This window comes from Triticum urartu, chromosome 2A (assembly GCF_056163025.1).
Source record: "Triticum urartu cultivar PI428250 chromosome 2A, HENAU_Tu73, whole genome shotgun sequence".
Classification (NCBI taxonomy): Eukaryota; Viridiplantae; Streptophyta; class Magnoliopsida; order Poales; family Poaceae; genus Triticum; species Triticum urartu.
The window spans coordinates 762,018,430-762,039,126 of NC_141874.1; the positions used below are offsets into that span (position 1 = coordinate 762,018,430).

At 44.7% G+C, this 20,697-nt stretch overlaps 1 protein-coding gene across 1 annotated transcript; it reads left to right on the forward strand.

Annotated features, from left to right (window-relative positions):
• The first annotated feature begins 316 nt into the window (after window positions 1-316).
• On the forward strand, window positions 317-3,733 carry LOC125534604 (uncharacterized). The gene is made up of 8 exons (XM_087542577.1): window positions 317-573; window positions 1,082-1,151; window positions 1,232-1,861; window positions 1,950-2,173; window positions 2,448-2,760; window positions 2,844-2,945; window positions 3,021-3,196; window positions 3,273-3,733. The coding sequence occupies exons 2-8, from the start codon at window positions 1,083-1,085 to the stop codon at window positions 3,547-3,549; spliced, it is 1,791 nt and encodes a 596-aa protein (XP_087398703.1). The 5' UTR covers window positions 317-573; window position 1,082; the 3' UTR covers window positions 3,550-3,733.
• The last annotated feature ends 16,964 nt before the right edge of the window (window positions 3,734-20,697 follow it).

Here is a 20,697-nt window from a genome sequence, read left to right on the forward strand (position 1 = left end):
ATCCCGCACGGGCCTGGTTAGACTGTATGCGAGCAACCAAACACGTCCCAAGTGAAGTGCAGGCAGCTCCGGTGGATGGACAAATCGATTGGCTAGCTAGCTCAGCTAGGTGGTATAGCCAGAAGGAGCTGTCTCCGAAGGCAAAAATCATATATTTGACCTCAGGGCGAAATCAAATCACAAAATGATCTACTCTCGAAAAAATTTCACTCTGCTGACCCTTTCGTGTGGCGCCCGACAGCTAGGCGCCACACACCACTGTGCAGCGCCTCTGCCTTAGGCATCGCACCTCCTGCCAGCGTGGCAGCCCTGGTTGGGTTGCGGCCCCACAGACAGCAGTGCAGCGCCCATGGGATAGGCGCCACACTGTGTAATGTGCAGCGCCTATGGCTTGGGCGCTGCACATTGACTTAAGCCGCATCGGGCCAACCCCTCCCAGCAGTTCTTCCCCCTCTGAGCAGTTGCTCTGTTTACAGAGAGCGGCGGCAGCGGCGCTCCCTTCGGATCCCCCCCACACCCCTCTCAGATCTGAAGTTTTGAGGCCCGGATTCGATCTCCAATCCCTCCTACTAGGTAAACTCCTCTGTTCCCTTTCTTTTTCTCCGTAAATGCGTTGCAATTTTAGGGATTTGCCCAAGATTAGGTGGAACCTTTGATTTGCTTGGTTTGGATCTTTGTTTGCCCAAGATTAGGTGGAACCTTTGACCCCCCCCCCCCACACTATATGATTCTTGTTAGTGAAACCTATATTGTAATTTTTTTAGATATATATGAGATGCCTAGTTTTGTAGATAATTATGAGATGTTGAGTGTTGTAGCTATATGTGAGATGTTGAATTTTTTTAGATATATATTAAATGTTGAGTTTATTTGAAATATGAGATGTTGATTTACTTGAACACATATGACATACTAGATATATATGAGAATTTACAATCATTTATTCATTGTGTGAGAAGGAGATGTTGAGATTCTTGTAGATGAATACATATGAGATGTTTAGATGAACACATATGAAATGTTGAGTGTTTACCGATATTTGAGATGAACTCATATATGTTTATTGTTTGAACTTTGTAAGGATGGTTTGGCTTCTCGACGATGTCTACGACACGAAACACCGGGCCTACATGATGCGCGAGAAGGAGATGGTAATAACGAGTAATCTAAATATTTTGCCTTAAGTTGAAATTTACATGCCCTAAGATTTGTCATTACTTGTTTTTTGCAGAAGCTTGAACCTTTGAAGATTCGGTATCACGGGGTCTCTGGTCCTGCCATGCCTTACGATGAGCGGTACACACCGTACATCAAGCAGGCAGGACTACTCCCGTGGATTCAGTTGGTCAGCCGGTCCACGCCGAATCTGAACGCTCCACTGGTGTCCGCTCTTGCTGATCGGTGGAGGCCGGAGACGCATAGTTTCCATCTTCGGACTGGGGAGATGACCGTGACGCTCGAGGATGTCTCGTTGATCACCGGTCTTGCTATCGACGGGATGCCTCTCTGTATGAGCACCGATTCTGATGGGTGGCGCGAGCAGATGATTGCTCTTATCGGTATGGCTCCTACCGAGGCTGAGGCTGATGTAGAGGAGGGAGAAGAGAAGAAGAAGAAGGAAAGGAAAGCATCCGGAGCTGCTTTCACGTGGATTCAAACTCACTTTGCGACGTGCCCTCTGGATGCCACTGATGACGTGATCCAGACACATGCTCGTGTCTACATGTGGTATGTTGTGTCGAGGACTTTGTTTCCTGACTCCACTGGCAAGAACGCTCCATGGATGTGGCTGAAGGCATTGACCGTCTTCGATAGCAAATGGAGCAGGGGTTCAGCGACTCTTGCCTACTTATATCGACAGGTAGTTGGTCTGTTTTGTGATCAACTCATTTCTTCATTAGCAATGCAAGCTTGCTGTCAAGTTAACATTGTTTTTCTTTCATATGCAGCTGGACGATGCGTGTTGCAGGATCACAGATAGTGCAGGCATTGGTGGTAATATGCTTCTACTTTCTGTATGGAGCTGGGAGCGTCTGCCTGTTGGACGCCCGAAGAGCGTCAGGTTTAATCCTTGGTATGAAGATGAAGATGACGAATTACGGCGCCCCACTTGGTCTTACAAGTGGGATGTGGTTTCCGAGATGACGAACGATGTCAATCTCATGTACCAGAAGTACGTTGCCGAGTTGGACACGATTACGCCTGAGCAGGTAACGAGGTCATTACTTCAGTCATTTCTCATGTTTGCCTAAAAAAATTCACCAATTTTGCATTGTTGCCCTATTTCATTTGCCACATCGCGTGTCTCGTCAGTTTGGTCTGTTCCAGCCTCACCCGCCGGAATGGGTGGATACGGATAAGCACTTCATAGGTAAGACAGCATGAACTGTATTGACTAAGCATCGTCACTCCTTGATTTTGCTAATGTTTGGTTTTGTACCATGCAGGTTGGACAGGAGAAGGCAGCGGAAGATAAAGGACTGGGACAAACATCATGCTTCGTATGTTACCCGCTTCCAGCTTTGTGTGGAGGAAGCTCGTAGCAGTGCACGCGCCAAGCTTCGTGAGCATTGTCCACTTGCTTTTGATAACTACATACGATGGCTTCTTGAAAATACTCGAGTTGAGATATGCCCGCCGGCATATAATGAGGATATTCTTGAAGAACCCGTAAACTTTGAGGATCTATCAAAGGGGAAGTACAACAGAGATGTCAGGGTAGGGCACGGAGTCCCTGCTGTTCCGGTGATTAACTATGTGGTAAAGTGTTTCTTCTTTACTTTCCCGTTGGCCGTATTACACATGTTTGAATGGCTAACGTGTTCATTCTTTCTCATCCGCAGCGCACCGAGATCAAGAAAGCAGCTGATGAGAGCCAGTCTATTCTGGAGGAAACACCGGTTGGAAAAGGCAATGATGATGGTCCACTACGAGCATTCCTCAAGGTACAAATCGCATTCACTATGAGAGGTAGTCTATGTTGCGGAGTTTCATATCTTCCACACTTGTTCATGTTACAGCGTCAGGCCAGGAAGTTAAGGCGGTTATCGAATCTTCTCGATTGCCGTGATCCCGAAATTGATGAACCATCTGCCTCTAGGTCTGGTACACCATCAGACCCCTCATCTCACCATCAGAGGGACGATGTGAGTTCCTCATATGCTTATCAGGATGATGAGGGTGCGGTCACCCAAGAGGTATGACTAATCCTTTAGATGTGATTCTCACTTGATTACGACATCGGTCTTCACCATATTGTTTGATTGTGTGATAGGCGATGAGCTTGATGATGACATGACTTTGGCGGACGCTCAACTTCGGTCCCCATATGTGTTCAAGCCTAGGCAGCCCAGACGCCGGTACACGCCCAACGACTTTGACAACAGAGGCAACCCAAAGGTGGTCGTAGGGACCTCGCGGATGGCTAGCTTGGATCATGAGGCGGAGGCGGAGGCGGAGGAGGAAGTGCAGGAAGAGGAGGCTCGTCCATCCAGGAAGAAGAAGATTGCCTGCAGGCGTGGCACCAGGAACACACGCGGAAGGCATTAGTGTTTGTTACTATGGAAGTGCTCTCTTGTAGCCGTTTCGTTAGGTTGATGAACTTGTTTGGTTATGTTATATGTTGGTGAACTCTTACTATTGTGGTATTTGTGTTGTCCTAAAAGATGTGATGTTCAAATTATTATGGTATTATGGTATTTGTTCAGTTGAATTGTTCAGTATTTGTGGTATTGTGGTATTGTGGTATTTGTTCAGTTGAATTGTTCAATATTTGTATTTGCCAAAATGGAATCTGTTTCTGCAGTTTGGCAGTTAACAGCACTGCAGCGCCCAAAGCCTAGGCGCTGCACCTCACAGTGCAGTGCCCAAAGCCTAGGCGCTGCACCTTACTGCAAAAACAGAGTTGACAGCACATTCATTTCACCGGAACATCATAATACTTACAATGACTGCATCATCACAACAATTTGAACAAACAAAAATTTTATGCCGACGAGTTCATAACTTAAGACAATTCGAACTACGACATGGTTCACGACACATTCATTACAAATGACAAATGGTAGCTTGCCCTAGAAAATAGTTCACCAACATCTTACATGCCCTCACAAGTTCACGACTCGTGCACCGAACCGAAGTCCCTACTGAGTAGAGCGAGGCCATTTCCCCTTCTTGTCACGGGCCGAGTCCTCCTCTTGCGCCTCGCGAGCCTTTGCAAGCTTTCTTGCCCTCTCCTCCTCACGAGCAAGTTTCGCTTGGCGTGCCCTCTCCTCGTCTCGTTTCTTCCACTCCATCCTCTCCTTCTGATGACGCTCTTCCTCCAAGCCTCTTCGAAACGATTCATCAAACCACCGTTGCCGCCTAAGACAATCTTGGTATTGGTCCTTTTTGACATCTTCTGGCACTTCAAGATCTATCCACGTGAAGTACTTGCATAGAGGAGGCGGTGACTGCATACAAAAATTTTGTTAGTGTTGACACACATTTGATAGTAACATTTTACTTCTTGAGCTTACCGGTGATTGGTCATAGGCGTTAGTTGGAAGTGCACGATCATAAGCATAGTTCGGGCATACAAAATATCTCCGCCCTTCCGTCCATGATTTATTTCGGTTGGTGGATACCTTCACCTTGCAAACATCTCCACACCAACATGGCGGGATGTTGGCATCTTTCTCCTTCACCTTGTCCAAAGATGCGTCCTCCCACTTGTTCGGCATGTCTTCTTGGTTAGCACACGGTGGCCTCGTCATGGAACCGGATGAAGCCATGCCTACAAAACCGATAATTCTTGGTTAACCCTAACCCCCACTTAACAATAACACAATCCTAACCATAGCATAACCCTAACACCAACATCAAACACACATACCCCTAACCCTAGCATACCATGAAAGCCTAACCAACCCAAATTAGCAAAGAAACTTAACATCATTCGACAAATATTTGCAAATCCAATCCAATCCCCAAAGTAGCAAGATTTGAGCAAATGTGACAATTCCTATGGATGAAAACGAGGGGAACGGAGGAGATTACCTTAAGGGAGGGTTTGGCTTCGAAATCCACGGTCAAATACTCCGGATCTGAGGAGGATTTGAGAAGGGGAGAGAGGAGGGCAGAGGGGAGGCACTGAGCTTCGGGTTTGTGTGGGGGTGGGGATGTGTGGGGTGGGGATAGGTGGGAGGGGGGTGAGTGCAGCAAATAGATGTCCAGCCGTGCCGCGCCTAAGGGAGAGACGCCACACACCATAGTGCAGCGCCTACTCTTTAGGCGCTGCACTTCTGGACATCCCAGTCCAGAGAGCAACAGAAGCTTCCAGTACGTTTTCTGCCCAAAAAAATGCTAAGTGAGTGTGCAACGCCCAAGGGATAGGCGCTGCTCTGTAATGTGCAGCGCCCAGGCGTGAGGCGCTGCACATTACAGTGCAGCGCCCCTCCCTTAGGCGCTGCAGACTGACTTAGCAAATTTTCGGGTGCAAAAGCTCCTGGAACGCTTCTGTTGCTCTCTGGACTGGGATGTCCAGCAGTGCAACGCCTAAGGGAGGCAGTGCAGCACCCCTCCCTTAGGCGCTGCAGACTGACTTAGCAAATTTTCGGGTGCAAAAGCTCCTGGAATGCTTCTGTTGCTCTCTGGACTGGGATGTCCAGCCGTGCAGCGCCTTAGGAAGAGGCGCCTCTCCCTTAGGCGTTGCACTGCTGGACATCCCAGTCCAGAGAGCAACAGAAGCGTTCCAGGAGCTTTTGCACCCGAAAATTTGCTAAGTCAGTCTGCAGCGCCTAAGGGAGGGGCGCTGCACTGTAATGTGCAGCGCCTCGGCCTTAGGCGCTGCACTATCTGCTGTTTTCATATACAAAGTGATTTTTATATTTTGTGATTCACATAGATGGCACATAATCATATCCAAATCACATGTAGTAGTCCAAATCACATACTCATACACACATAGCAATAGAGTTGTCCAATCAGATAGTCATACACAAACATTTAGCCAAAAAGACATAGTCATTTACGTCTCATATCACATAGTAGCACACATTTTGGTTCATAGAAAAGGTCATGGTCCTTGTCCCTTCTTCTTCCTCTCTTCTTCTTCTTCTTCTTCTTCTCCCTCCTCCGACCACCAAGGGAGCTCACCTTTCGCCTCCGTGTCCTCCACCCCCTTCATTGTTTCCATACCTATGAAAATGTCAATATAATAGTTAGTCACACAATGCAAAATGACAACACAAGCATTGAGCCAAAAGAACAAGATCATAGTAAGTGACATACGGCAATGGTCCATTGAGCCAAGTGAACATTCCTCCACCACGGCCGCCGCCAAGGCCAAGATCACCACCACTGCCTCTACCACCACCACGGCCTAGACCACCACCACGGCCTCTACCGCCACCATGGCCTCTACCGCCACCATGGCCTAGACCACCACCACGGCCTCTGCCACCACCACGGCCAAGACCATCACCACGACCTAGGCCTTCACCACGGCCAAGACCATCACCATGGCCTAGGCCTTCACCACGGCCTCTACCACCACCACCACGGCCTAGACCATCACCACGGCCTAGGCCTTCACCACGGCCAAGACCATCCCCACGGCCTAGGCCATCACCACGGCCTCTACCACCACCACGGCCTCTACCACCACCACGACCTCTTTGTTGCCTAGTGCCTCGTTGGCTTGTTTGACTTGGTTGGTACTCCTTGGTTGACTTGGTTGGCTATCATTTGCTTGGCTTGTGCTTGCATCATTTTTCTTTGATCTTTTTCTTGATTTGGGACAAGTTCTTGTGTTGTGTCCCCCATGACTGCAGTCCCCACAACGGGATTGCTCACGAGGCTCTTGGAATTGGCCGGTGCCGTATTCTCCACCGCCACCACGGCCCCATCCGTCCATGTCACCTCTAAGACGCTTTGTCTTACGTCTTCCCCGTCTAACGACCTTCAATTCCGGGTCCGGCCATAGTTGAACTCCATGATACTCCGGCCATTGTGATTGGTCCAAGTATGGCTGAAACCGGGGAGCCCATGTATTCTTTACCGTCATGATTGAGAACTCGGACTCCCTCACGGTAAGAGGGTGATTGACGTCCACATTCCTAACACGGGCTGCATTTAACAAGTGCGAGCATGGGAGATGAAGCAACGATGGCCTCATGCAGCTGCAATCACACCGTGTTAGGGAGACCTTGAAAGCGCGGCCTCCGTGTTGGTGGCCATCATTTCTGGTTCCTCCAGGCTCTTTCACCTCATACTTCCACTCGTTGTCGTCATATAGTACAGCTTCTTGGGAGTCTGCCTTTCGTGATTGAAAGTCCAACCATTCTTCAACCTTTGGTGGGAAATAGTACTTGTGCTTATCCTTGTTCTCACCAGCAATCTGCTTATCCGTCTTCATTGAATACTTCAAAAAGTATCCATTCATCTTGTCAAATGTGTATTGAACTATTGCCGTCACAGGTAATGCACGTACACCCTTGAGCACCTTATTGAAGCATTCTGCCATATTGCTTGTCATTTGACCGTACCTCCGGCCATCTTCATCGAAAGCACATGCCCACATATTCCTTTCGACAATGTTCTTACTGAGAAATTCATGACCACCGGGGCAAGTTTCTTGTGTCTGAGCAATGCATTGAACAATGTGGCAAACCGCTTGTTGGTGAAAGCGAGACAACAATCTTCAAGATCATCGGCCAACTCCTTGATACCACATGCCCTATAGAAGTTTGCACAAAAGTGCCTCATGCACCATCGATGGTGCAACTTTCTATGTCCGGGAATGTCAACCACCACCGCATTGAGAATTCCTGGATGGCGATCCGATATGACACAAATTTCCCTTTCAGCCGGTAATACCCTTGTTCTCAATTGACGCAAGAACCACTCCCGGTTATCATTGTTCTCCACCTCAACCAAAGCGAAAGCCAAAGGCAACACCCGGTTATTGGCATCACTTGCTATTGCAACCAATAAAGTACCCTTGTATTGTACGGTCAAGAGCGTGCCATCAATGGCGATGACGGGCCGACAATGCTCAAAAGCCCTCATGCATTGCTCAAAGGCCCAAAATGCACGGCCAAATACTCGGACGGTCCTCCCGTTGTGAATCAATGTTTGGTGCCCATGAGGCTCAACCACGTGAACCATGCCTGGGTTTGTAGTGGCCATAGCTAACAACAACCTAGGGAGTCGGTTGTATGCTTCCTCCCAATTGCCATACAACATCTTGAATGCGGCTTGCTTTGCCTTCCATGCCTTGCCGTACTTCACCTTGTAATGAAAGATGGCTTTCACAAGGTCAATGACACTCTTGATGCTCATTGTTGGAAGTGTGGATATTTGGTTGGAAAGCCTATAAGCGATGAACTCGGACGTGAGTTGTCTGTGTTGTTGGTACACAAGCTTGCCATCCGCATTCTTGTGCCGGCACATGTGATTTGGTAGACAACTCACTATGCGCCAAGTGGGACCTCCTTTCCATGGCCTTGCACGCACAATCCATGGACAACTTGGCACTTCACATTTGACCGTGTAACGCACATTGACATCCGAGTTGGCCACTTTATGTGGACGATAATGCGTAACCGAGTAGTTGTCGAGCCACATCTTCAATTCCAAGAAGGATTGAAACTCACAACCGGGATATATCCCGTTCTTGCCGTCTTCCAAATCACGGTGAGAACTTGGCCTAGCTCCAAGAGATATGCATTTGCCACCATCCACAACGGCTTCATCCGCGAGACTAAGATCCTTGAACAATGGTGTCTTGTGATCCCGCCCGAATACCTTCTTGAATGTTTGGGCCTCCTTCGGTGTGAACCCCTCCTCATCAACTTCTTCATCGGGACCATCGTCATCCAAGTCCGATGCATATGCACGGGAAAAAGGGATGGATTGGTCCATTGTCTCTTGCACATGATATTGGTCAAGATCACCCACATTGTTGTCATGGAGATCAACTTCGTTGTCATCCTCCTCGTACTCATCATTCTCCTCTTCAAAACCTTCATTTTGGTTGTTTGGAGTCGGGCTCAATGTTGGCCAATCTTGTTGCGTGAAATGAGGTTCACTCATTTGATCTCGGTTCATGGGTGGTGGAGTGCTAGCAACCAACGGGGAGGGGTTCCGGTTCAAGTCCAAATTCAAAGTAGACTCAACCTTCTTGGAGGCAAATAACTCAAGAGCCTTGTCTAGAGATTCGGCAACCGTCTCCTTGTATGCAACCCAACGTTGCTCGGAGTTCACACGCATTGTCTTCCAACGGATGTGCATTCCAAAACCAACATTATGCCTTCCCACGAACTCAACAACGTCACTTGGGTCCATCCAATTCAAATCTTTCCTCACTTGGTCCAAGAGCTCCGCATAGCTTGGACTACTCTCAAACACCATGTCAAGCTCATCCGGGTCCGGCTCAACATTGCCTTTCAAAAAGGCCTCTTTATCCACATGATGAACATAAACACATGTTCTCCCCATCCCTAAAATAATAAAAAACACACATATATCAAGTAAGTACTTAACAAAAAATATTTGCACAAAATACATACGCCATAACATATATATGAATTAATAACCCTAACCCCCACTTAACAATAACCACAACCCTAACCATAGCATAACCCTAACACCAACATGAAACACACATAACTCTAACCCTAGCATACTATGAAAGCCTAACCAACCCAAATTAGCAAAGAAACATAACATGATTCAATACAAATTTGCAAATCCAAGCCAAAACTAGGGTTTCCCCAAAGTAGCAATAGCAAATGTGACAATTCCTATGGATGAAAACGAGGGGATCGAAGGAGATTACCTTAAGGGGGGGGGGGGGGGGGGTTGGCTTCGAAATCCACGGTCAAATACTTTGGATTTGCAAGATTTGAGAAGGATTTGAGAGGGGGAGAGGGGAAGAGAGGAGAGGCGCAAGGCTAAGGGTTTGTGTGGGGTGGGGTGTGTGGGGTGGGGGTGGGATGGGAGAGAGGGTGGGGCCAGCCTAAGTGAAACACAGACTGTGCAGCGCCCAAGAGCTAGGCGCTGCACATTACAAGTATGGCGCCTAAGTATGAGGCGCTGCAGTGCTGTCTGTGGGGCCGCAACTGGACTAGGGCTGCCACGCTGGCAGAAGGTGCGACGCCTAAGGCAGAGGCGCTGCATAGTGGTGTGTGGCGCCTAGCTGTCGGACGCCACACAAAAGGGTCAGCGGAGTGAAATTTTTTCAGAACGAGGTCAGTTTGTGATTTGATTTGGACCTCAGGTCAAATATGTGATTTCTGCCGTCTTCGAACCTGACGGTGCAGCCGACGGCGATCCCACCATCCACTCCGCCGTGCAGCCGTCGGCATCTTGGTTCCTGTACCATGCATCTTGGTCGCAGTAGCTTGATTGTCTTCATCCGTTCATGCCGTGATGACCAGGATACAGCTGAGAATCACATCACATGCATGTTAATTAAGGCAGCTCGGTCCTTTTCACTCATTGATAGACAGATTGATTGGTTACTACAGTTGGCCCTGTTATGGAGCTGCACGTATCTTAGCTGGTGGATACATATTTCCTCCATTCCCTTCTATAACCCTTCTATAAGACCTCAAACTCAAATTACAGGTATCAAAATAAAATTTAATGATCATTTTACAAGATAATTTTTTTTTTCGTCAACCAGAATCATTAATACGCCCGCATGCATGTAAAAAAAGGAATAAGAAGGAAGTAACACAGTGTCGTTATGACTACATGCATGCAAATATTTAAAATGTTGCTTGTACGAGGAAACATTATTAATTTTTGCCTCGATTACTGTTATGGCCTTGTATAGATGCAAAACGTATTTTTTCATAATGGCCTTGTATAAGGAATGGAGGGAGTACATCGGATCTGACGGGGCCAAAAATATCCGGCTTGACTGGCGGGTTTAACAATGAGGCTGGTCATAGTGGGGAGTAACTTATATGACACTAGTCTAAGTTACTACCTTCATAATGCAAATTAACATAATAGTAGTGTCATAGATGGCTTCATTTATTAGCTTGTAGACTCATTTTGTCTTGGGAAGCGCTATGTTATAGTAACATATTATGTTACTACCTCATATTAAATACTTGCCACATACTCCCTCCATTCCATAATGTAGTGCTTCCTCTATCCCCGTGCTTCAACTTTAACCGTAAATTTAACTACCAAGACCGATTGCGGCGGGAGCAAAAATTATATCAGTGAATTCGTATTCGAAAGAAGTTTTCAATTATATAATTTTTTCTCCCGCCGCAGTTGGTCCCGTTGGTTAAATTTATGGTCAAAGTTGGACCTCGGGAAGCGCGGGCGCACTATATTTTGGATTGGAGGGAGTAAGTAAAAATTTCTTAGAGTGTGCTATGTTACTAGCTAAGTTACTTCCACTATGGCTAACCTGAGAGGTCATGTTAGAGGCGCCGTTCCTGTCAGAACGGCGCAAGTACAAAGAATAAAATGTTTGTAATTACCGTGTTGTATCAGTCATCTGCTAGACGGCTTTGAAGTTTGAATTGGCAAACAAGGCAAGGGCTGATTTTTCAGAGCAACCGCCTCCACTACATCTTTTCTTTTCTACAGCCGGCTATTCAAATCATCTTCCAGCCTACTGTAGATATTTTCCTTGGTTGGGTTGGGAATTGGGACGGCTTCCTGAACCAATCATGATCATTTGATCATCTTCCTTCCTTTCTTTTTGGACGGACGCTCTCTCTTTCTTCTCTGCTTTTAGTTAGTGATGTTGATCATGATGATGATGCATATTCCAATCCAGATGTAGGGATTTGATTCGCATCTATATGCTTTTGGACCTTTTGAGCTTTCAGGTATCTGTTGGCATTGGTGCTATGTCAGCAGTGTCCTTTAGCCTAAGCAACAGTTCATCCGGAAAGCAACACCACCATTAATTGTACTATATATGCACATTCATTCGAAGTGGAAAAGAGACCTTTCTTCAACAAAATTTTCTAGTACTCCTGCCGCCCGAGAGCCTGGCGGTAGGGTGTGTTCGGCTACCACTAGGTCGGGTGGCGGTAGAAAAAAAGTCAAATCCTGTTTTTCTTTTTAAGAGGGGGGGGGGGGGGCAGATATTTCAAAAGGGTCAAAACACTAAATTTGGCCCCTGGTGGATGGATAGATTGATTGACTAGCTAGCTATTATTTTTCTGAAATGGAGGCAAAAAATTTGCCTCATATATTAAATAAGGAGAGAATAGAATTTTACACGTGAACCACAATCACGATGTGACAAATTACTCACGTGATAAAATTACTCCAAGTTTCTTGGCACCTACAACAACCTAAAGTTTGGCCTCTCCGAGGAAGGATCGGTGGCGGTGCACTCTTGTGATTGAAGACCCGAGAATTTCTCCCGTTCGAAATGGTACAAGTAACTAGCATGGTGAGGGAGGCCAAAGCTCGCCGATCAGGATTTTTTTTCACAGATAGTAATGACGCTCCAAATGTGCGTCATTAGTATTTGTTACTAGTAGTGTGATAATAGTGGCCATTAGCATGCGTAGAAGTGCGCCATTACTATCTGACTTAGTAATGGCGCACCACATAGAAGTGCGCCATTACTAACAATTTTTTTTCAAATTCTTTTTCGGAAAACAAAATTTCAAATTTTTTTTCTCTCAAGTCAAATCGCACTAAGTGGTCAAACTTCCCAAAAGGTCACCCATCCTCACACAACTCCAGCCCGAGCACGCTTAACTTTGCAATTCTATCCAACCCCAACACCACCTCACTTAACAGACACTTGCTGATATATTTATCATATCAATCCTATTAAATCTTGTTGATGTCTAGGACTTTGTTCATGTTCATGAGTGTGATTAAATTTTGAAAAATATTTCAAACTTTCCGGTCATATTACGCATCATATTTTGAAAAAAAATCCAAAAAAATTGAAACCAATTTTTTTTTCTGTTACTAGTGGCGCACCACCACTAGTAAGTTTGAATTTTTTTTCCATTTCCCCCTCTAGATCTTAAAAGCCTCGTATCTTTTATTCTGTTAGGTTTTTGGGGATTCTGAAAATCTTGAACTAGTTTCCCTCAGTCCAATTCGGATGTAACTTTTCGAGTAGATGATTTTTCATATAAAAAACTTTTTTTAATCCGAGTTCGTATGCAAAAGTTATGCCCATTTTACTAAATTCTAGAGAGATTTTGTAAATAAAGTCAAAATTCATATTTGTAAATTTTCCCAACAACTAGACCACATATCACGTGGGAAACTTATTTTTTTTATTTTTTTTACATTTCCATCATTTTCTTTTTTTTTACACTGAAAAGGTGGTCCGGGGGGGGGGGGGGGCATTTGTTTATTAGTGGCGCACCAGGGGATAGTGTGCCATTACTAGTTGACATAGTAATGACGCACCTTCACAAAGTACGTCATTACTATGTGTATGACTTGGTCAAAGTTAGTAATGGCGCACTTTGTGTAGGTGCGCCATTACTAAGTTTGACATAGTAATGGCGCACCTATGCAAAGTGCGCCATTACTAAGTTTGACCAAGGTTTGACCTAGTCATACACATAGTAATGGCGCACTTTGTACAGGTGCGCCATTATTATGTCAACTAGTAATGGCGCACTATCCCATGGTGCGTCACAGCTAACAAATTTTTTTTTTAATTTTTTTTTCAAAACTAGTAATGGCGCACCACACACCAGGTGCGCCATTAGTAATATGTCAATAATGGCGCACATGTATCTGGTGCGCCATGGCGCACCACATACAAGGTGCGCCATTAATGTTCATATTAGCTATAGCCCTTTTCCTAGTAGTGCCCCCTCCTCTCCTCTTGATTGGATCTCACAGTGATGCCAAATGTGCGCGGCGGACCGGCCTAGCATGCGACGTCTCTACTAACGGAGGACACGAGATGGCCTGGCTCGTGGCGGGCATCGACGACGTGTTCTTGCCGCTCTGGTACCATTGTCACGGCGGTGAGGCCATTTCACAGGGCAGCAAGTACACAAAGAACCAAGTTAGATATAATTTATAGGCCGAAGGACCAAGGGTGATTGAAAACCTTAGGTAAAGAATAAGTGTCTGCTCAGTAAATGGCTATGCAGGCTATTTGTGGAGAGGAATGGTGTGTGGATACAGTTATTGTATAACAAATATTTGCAATCCAAAACCCTTGCACAAGTGACCATGCAGCTGAATGGTTCCCCTTTTTGGAGGGGGTTGATGAGGACAAATGTTGCCTTCTTTAATAAGACCAAATTCATTGTAGGAAACAATAATAGTACTACTATATTTTGGGAAGATACATGGCTAGAGGGGCAATCAAGTCTCATCTCAAGGAAATTCATGGCACTTGAAGACATCAAAGATTAAAAGCATTATAATAAAAGGAACTTGTTAATATCGACGTTGCTATTTTACACTGGAGCACCGGCCCAAGTAATAAAACTGCCACAGGCTAGCTTTGCATGGAAATATTCTACTAGTGTTTGCTGGAAAGCTGAGACCACTGTCGATGAAGTGTTATTTCTTAATTGCCGGCGGTTAATCTGTGATGCAATGTTAGTATGTCACGGCAATCACAAACAAGTTCTCTGCACTTGATTACATAACCAAGGTGACATGGCCATGACGAATCCATGGACAGCGAGAGCATGAAAGTTAGACTAAAATAGTGTTAAGATGGTTTTGCACTAATCTTAGAGGAGAGCCTAGCTGTCAATTACTCCCTCTGTTTCTAAATATTTGTCTTTCTAGAGATTTCAACAAGTGACTACATACAGAGTAAAATGAGTGAATCTACACTCTAAAATATGTTTATATACATCCGTATGTGATAGTTCATTTGAAATCCCTAAAAAACAAATATTTAGGAACGGAGTGAGTACTAGCAATAGCTAGCCAAGTTGAAGTCCATTAACCTAGCCCGATCTAACCATCATGGGCTTCACGATCAAATCGTACATAGGAGGCACATCTAAGCTTAGGTTAGCTAGAATAGGGTTTAGCACTTTCACTTTGGTAAAGGAAACGGGAAGTGGCTATCATGGTAGGCATGTCACATTGTCACACACCATGCTCTTGCTGACATCCAATCCTGTTAGTAAAATAAACACCCCGGATTTGTCTCTTCCTTGGTTTCTTGGGGTGTTAAGCTGGCCCGAGATTGGCTAATCAAACCTGGAATTAAGTGTACTATATTATCCTTGCTCAGCTCCCCGGTTAAACTAGTACAACTTCTGTAACCTGCCCAAATCACCCCCTGCAAATTGGCCATTAATCTACCCAAACTGGTCCAGCCAATAAAACCACTGATTGATCCAAAGTGCAGATGGATGCAGGCTGGGTCCAGGTGAAAAGAGGTGATAGATCCCATCTGGATTCGGTCTGGAGGAACCAAGTCAAGTGCAGGCAGCTCCTGGTGGATGGACAAATCGATTGCCTAGCTTAGCTCAGCTCAGCTAGGTAGATACTGACGATGACCCCACCGTCCACTCTGCCGTGCCGCTGTCGGCATCTCGGTTCCTGCACCATGCGTCCTGGTCGCGCCAGCATCTCGATTGTCTTCATCCGGTCTTTTATGCCGTGATGGCCAGGATTCATCATATGGCAAGTGAGAATCACATCACATTTAAGGTTCATTAAGGCATCTCGGTCCTTTTCACCCACTGACAGACAGATTGATGGTTTAATACTACAGTTGGCCTTGTTATGGTGCTACACGTAGCTTAGCTGGTGGATGCATACATCGGATCTGACGGGGCCAAAAATATCCGGTCTGACGGGTTTAACAACGAGAGGTTATGTTAGGGGTGCCGTCCCTGTCAACACGGCACAAGTACTACAAGGAATAAATGTTTGTAATTACCTCCCTGACTTTGAATTGGTAAACAAGGCAACGGCTGATTTTTCAGGGCAACCGTCTCCACTTTAGTAGTAGATCTTTTTCTTCCGCCGTCTTTGAATTCGTATTCAATTAAACTGCATGCTGGCCTAGATATTTTCCTTGGCTGGGTTGGGAATTGGACATCGTCTTCGACCAGTCATGGTCATCTTCCTTCCTTCCTTGGCGGAGGCTTCTCTGCTTTGAGTGATGCATATTCCAATAATATCCAGGTGCGAAGATTCTATTCGCACATGTATCTTCTTTTGGAGCTTTTGAGCTTTCAGATAGCTGTTGGCATTGGGGCTCTGTCTGTCAACAGTTCAAGTGGAATGCAACACCACCATTAAAAATTGTACTATAGGCACATTAAATCAAAGAGGAAAAGGGGAGCTTTCGTCAACAAAAAGTTCAACTACTAATTATTTCTCTAGAGAAAGTTTCCTTTTTCTATTGTACATGTACATCAGACAATAAAGCGCAAAATTGCACCTAAATAACAGAACAGGGCACTTTACACAAAGTATGATGTCTAGCTAGACAGGATGGCATGATATAATTATATGATGCCTTACTAAATAGGTTGACATGACATAATTAACAAGCATGTTGTATAAGTAAATAAGATGACATGATATAATTCACATATATGATTTATAAACTAAGAAGATGGCATTCGCATATGATGTCTAAACTAAACAAATAGCGTTCACATTTATGATGTATAAACTAAGAAAATGAGTTGTACTTGTTGCAATAATTAACAAAACCCTACTAGTAAATGATGATCCGGGGGGAGGTTTGACTGCATCAGCATCAGTTGGTCGAGCCGATGCATGTTCAACGCATTGCATTAGGCCACCTAGTCCAAGAAACTGCCCTGTGCTTGCCTAGCTTCTGTATAGGCCCAATTAATTTAGCGGCTTAGAGAAGTGATGGTTGTTTATAATCCACCAAAAGAATTGAGTCATGATTAATTATATTATTATACTGTAGTGTTTGCTTGAACGTCCATGGCATCGTCAACCAAGTAAGGTACTCGTGAACCGCCCGGTGGTTTTTTGTGATGTAATATTAGGGTAATCACAACAAGTTGCCGGCATTGACTAGTTAACGGAAGCCGCCATGGTCACCAATCCATGGACACGAAAGCTTAAAGCCAGACTATAAAAAGGGTTGGCTTTTGCGCTAGTCTTAGAGGCGAGGCTAGGTGTCAATCAGTGACGAGCTAACGTGAGGGATTAAAAGTATCGGTGACCTAAATAACCTAAATCGATCTGATCGTGCTGTCATCGATCACACTGTACAGAAAGCTAGTTGGCTAGTTGATCGATGAGCCAAATGGAAGCCAGTTAGCCAGGCTTAGCTAGAACTAGGCCAACACTTTCACTTGGGTAAAGGAAACTAAAAGTTGCCATGATGTATATGTGGCACCAAGTGATGATGCCCATGCTGGTCGATCCAGATCCAGTCCTGATAGAATAAAATATCCACTGGGATTTGTCTCTTCCTTCGCTTCATGTGGTGCCAGAGATTAGCTAATCAGGCCAGCAGCAAACTGTTGTGTTAAGTGGAGTTCCCTGTTTAAACTACGTAGTACAGTTGCCGGTGCCGCCAGGGCGCAACTTTCTCTAACCTGCCCCAGTTTTTTTCAGCAAAGGGTAAATTTTATTTATTCAATAGGAAGCATCAAGCGGATATAAATACAATAAGAACATACCTGACATTTGCATAACTATAATGCACACAGTGAACTCCAGCGCACATATAAAATCATATCGGCAAATAGCAAAGTCTTACAGACCAACGTATGTCTAAGCGAGAGAGGAAAAGTCGAAGCGATTAAAACGGCGCTCAACAAATTATAGCAACGATCATGTGCGCGCCAATCATCTCTTTACACCATAAGGACAACCTTTGCAAACTAAACCATTGGTGATTGGCCTGCCCAACTTGACCCTGCCCATTTGATTGGTCGCAGATCCCAAGTGCAGGTGCAGGCGCAGGCGTAGGTCCAGGTGTAAAAAAATGTGAAGGATGACATCTGGATTCTGTGTATCAAGTGCAGGCACAGGGAGCTCCTGGTGGATGGACAGATCGATTGGCTACCTAGCTAGCTGAGCTTGGCTGCGTGGTGCTCCACTGGGTAGATAGCCAGGAGCAGCTGTCTCCGAACCTGACGGTGCAGCCGACGGCGACCCCACCGTTCGTCCACTCCGGCGTGCCGCTGTCGGCATCTCGGTCGATTGTCTTGATCCGGTCTCGTATGCCGTGATGTCCAGGATTCATTGCAACTGAGAATCACATAACATGCAGGTTAATTAAGGTAGTAGCTCGGTCCCTTTCACCCGCTGATAGACAGATTGATGGTTTAATACTACAGTTGGCCTTGTTATGGAGATACACGTAGCTCGTGGTTAATCACCACTTTTGAACTAAAACCGCGACACTTCTTTGACGCGGAGGGAGTACATCGGAGCTGACGGGGCCAAAAATATCCGGTCTGACGGGTTTAACAATGAGAAGTTAGGGGCGCCGTGCTGTATCGATCATCTGCTGGTCGGCTTTGAAGTTTGAATTGGCAAACAAGGCAAGGGCTGATTTTTCAGAGCAACCGCCTCCACTACATCTTTTCTTTTTTCTAAAGCCGGCTCAGAATTCGTATACAATCCATCTTCCTGCCTAGATATTGTCCTTGGTTGGGTCATGATCATCTTTCTTCCTTCCTTTCTTCCTGGACGGACGCTCTCTCTTCTCTGCTTTTAGTTAGTGATGAAGATGCATGTTCCAATCCAGATGTAAGGATTTGATTCGCATCTATCTGCTTTTGGACCTTTTGCGCTTTCAGTTATCTGTTGGCATTGGTGCTCTGTCTTCACAAGTGCCCTTTAGCCTAAGCAAGAGTTCATCCGGAAAGCAACACCACCATTAACTGTACTATATGTACACATTCATTGAAGAGGAAAAGAGTGTTCTTCTTCAAAAAAATTCTACTTCTAATTATCTATCTTAAGAAAGCTTCCTTTTTCCTAGTGTACATGTAGAGGATGTACAAAGCAGAAGAGGGCACTTTACACTTGTGGTGTAGAGGCTGCTGGCGAGACAGACAGAGAGTGGTCAGATCAGATCGGGTCCTCTTCAGCTTGATTCAGCTTGAAACCTATTATGTAGTGTGACAAAATTATGACCTTTTGTCGTACTGACATCAGACTTGTCAATCCATTTGCTATTGTGTACACTATTTTAATTGAAGTTTAGAATTTTTAATGATATATTGTTCTCTATGATCTTATTATCTGGTCCAATAATTTTTTTAAACTAAAGTACCTTAACTAAGGAAATGTTCCTAGTGTAGGAAGGTGATGAAGATCTGATTCTAAAATGTTACACTGATGCAAGCTTCATGGCTAATATAGACAACATTAGATCTCAATTAGGATTTGTGTTTATGCTAAACGGAAGCATAGTTAGCTGGAAAATTCTAAGCAAATTATTGTGGTGGATTTTACAATGGAGGCAGAATATATGGCCACTTCAGAGACGATAAACGAGGGTTTTTGGATCAAGAATTTCAGCACCGAGCTTGGTGCAGTTCCAAGTGCACTGCACCCAATGGAGCTTTGTTGCGATGATTGCAACGTCATGGCTTAGGCTAAGGAACCAAGGTCTGACGAGAAGTCCAAACAAATTGAATGCCGATTCCACATAATTTGAGATTTAGTGGAACGTGGATCCGTGAAGATTTGTAAGATTCGTACGAATTGAATGTATCAATTCCGCTGACGAAGCCTTTACCACGAGCAAAGCAAGATCAACACAAGGAAGCCATTGGTGTTAGAAAACTTACGTAACTAGATTACTGACTCTAGTGCAAGTCGGAGATTATTGAAAATACAACCTACAGGCAATAATAAATGTATTATTGTATTTTCATGTTTGTAATTAAGTTTATATTTCTATGCTATAATTGCACTATTTCTTGAACATGAGATTTGGTGGAAAACTCAATTACATGTGTGGAAACATAAACACCAATATGATCCCTTGTCATACCTCTGAGACTAACTCATGTATTGACGATGATCTTGTTTTCCTGATCATGAGCATTGTTAGAATGCTATCAATAATGATAACACCTTGTTATCGGAATAATGGACTTGCAGAGCCAACTTATGAATTACTGCGAGATCACATTGTTATTATGTTATTGGTATTTTGATATAAAGTGTTAACGTTTACTTAGTTCCTTAGACCATAAGAATATCACATACGAGCAAACCGGATGGTTACTTTGTGTTTACTGAATGTCACTCCGTAACTAGATATGAATAAAAATAACCTATGGCTATACAGGAAACGTATATCTCAGTATCAATAGTTCAAGACTGGGAATTCCTCCTCAAAGGATAGAGAGATACTCTCGGGACCTACACATTGGACATCACTACTCAGACATTCGAGAATACTACACATAGATGAGCACACCCACGTATAATAAAAAAATCCTGCAAGTGGTGTTGTTCTTTATAGTTCTCACATTTAAGTTGTTCTGGGCCAAAAGATATTTTCAAGTCAAAATGTCTCAAAAAAACACATAATTTTCTTGTTACAAAATATTCTTTCATGTGGTTAATTATAATAACCAAATAATAAAAATAGCACACACTTTTTTTAAAACCCACCCATATATTGATCAAATAACAAGAGTCATACAATCGTTCATTACACGATTAGCCACGCAGGGCGGAAGAGTATTACAAAGCACACCATCGGACCTGCTACCAAAACTAAATTTAGCTATCTCATGCGCCGTCATA

What these genes read in the sequence shown, in the direction of transcription:
- LOC125534604 (XM_087542577.1), top strand. Translation starts at nt 1,083, where the DNA reads ATGGTTTGGCTTCTCGACGATGTCTACGACACGAAACACCGGGCCTAC. An exon ending in TTGCCTACTTATATCGACAG is followed by an intron (nt 1,862 to 1,949) that starts GTAGTTGGTCTG and finishes TTTCATATGCAG; the next exon opens with CTGGACGATGCGTGTTGCAG. An exon ending in GTCAATCTCATGTACCAGAA is followed by an intron (nt 2,174 to 2,447) that starts GTACGTTGCCGA and finishes TGTACCATGCAG; the next exon opens with GTTGGACAGGAGAAGGCAGC.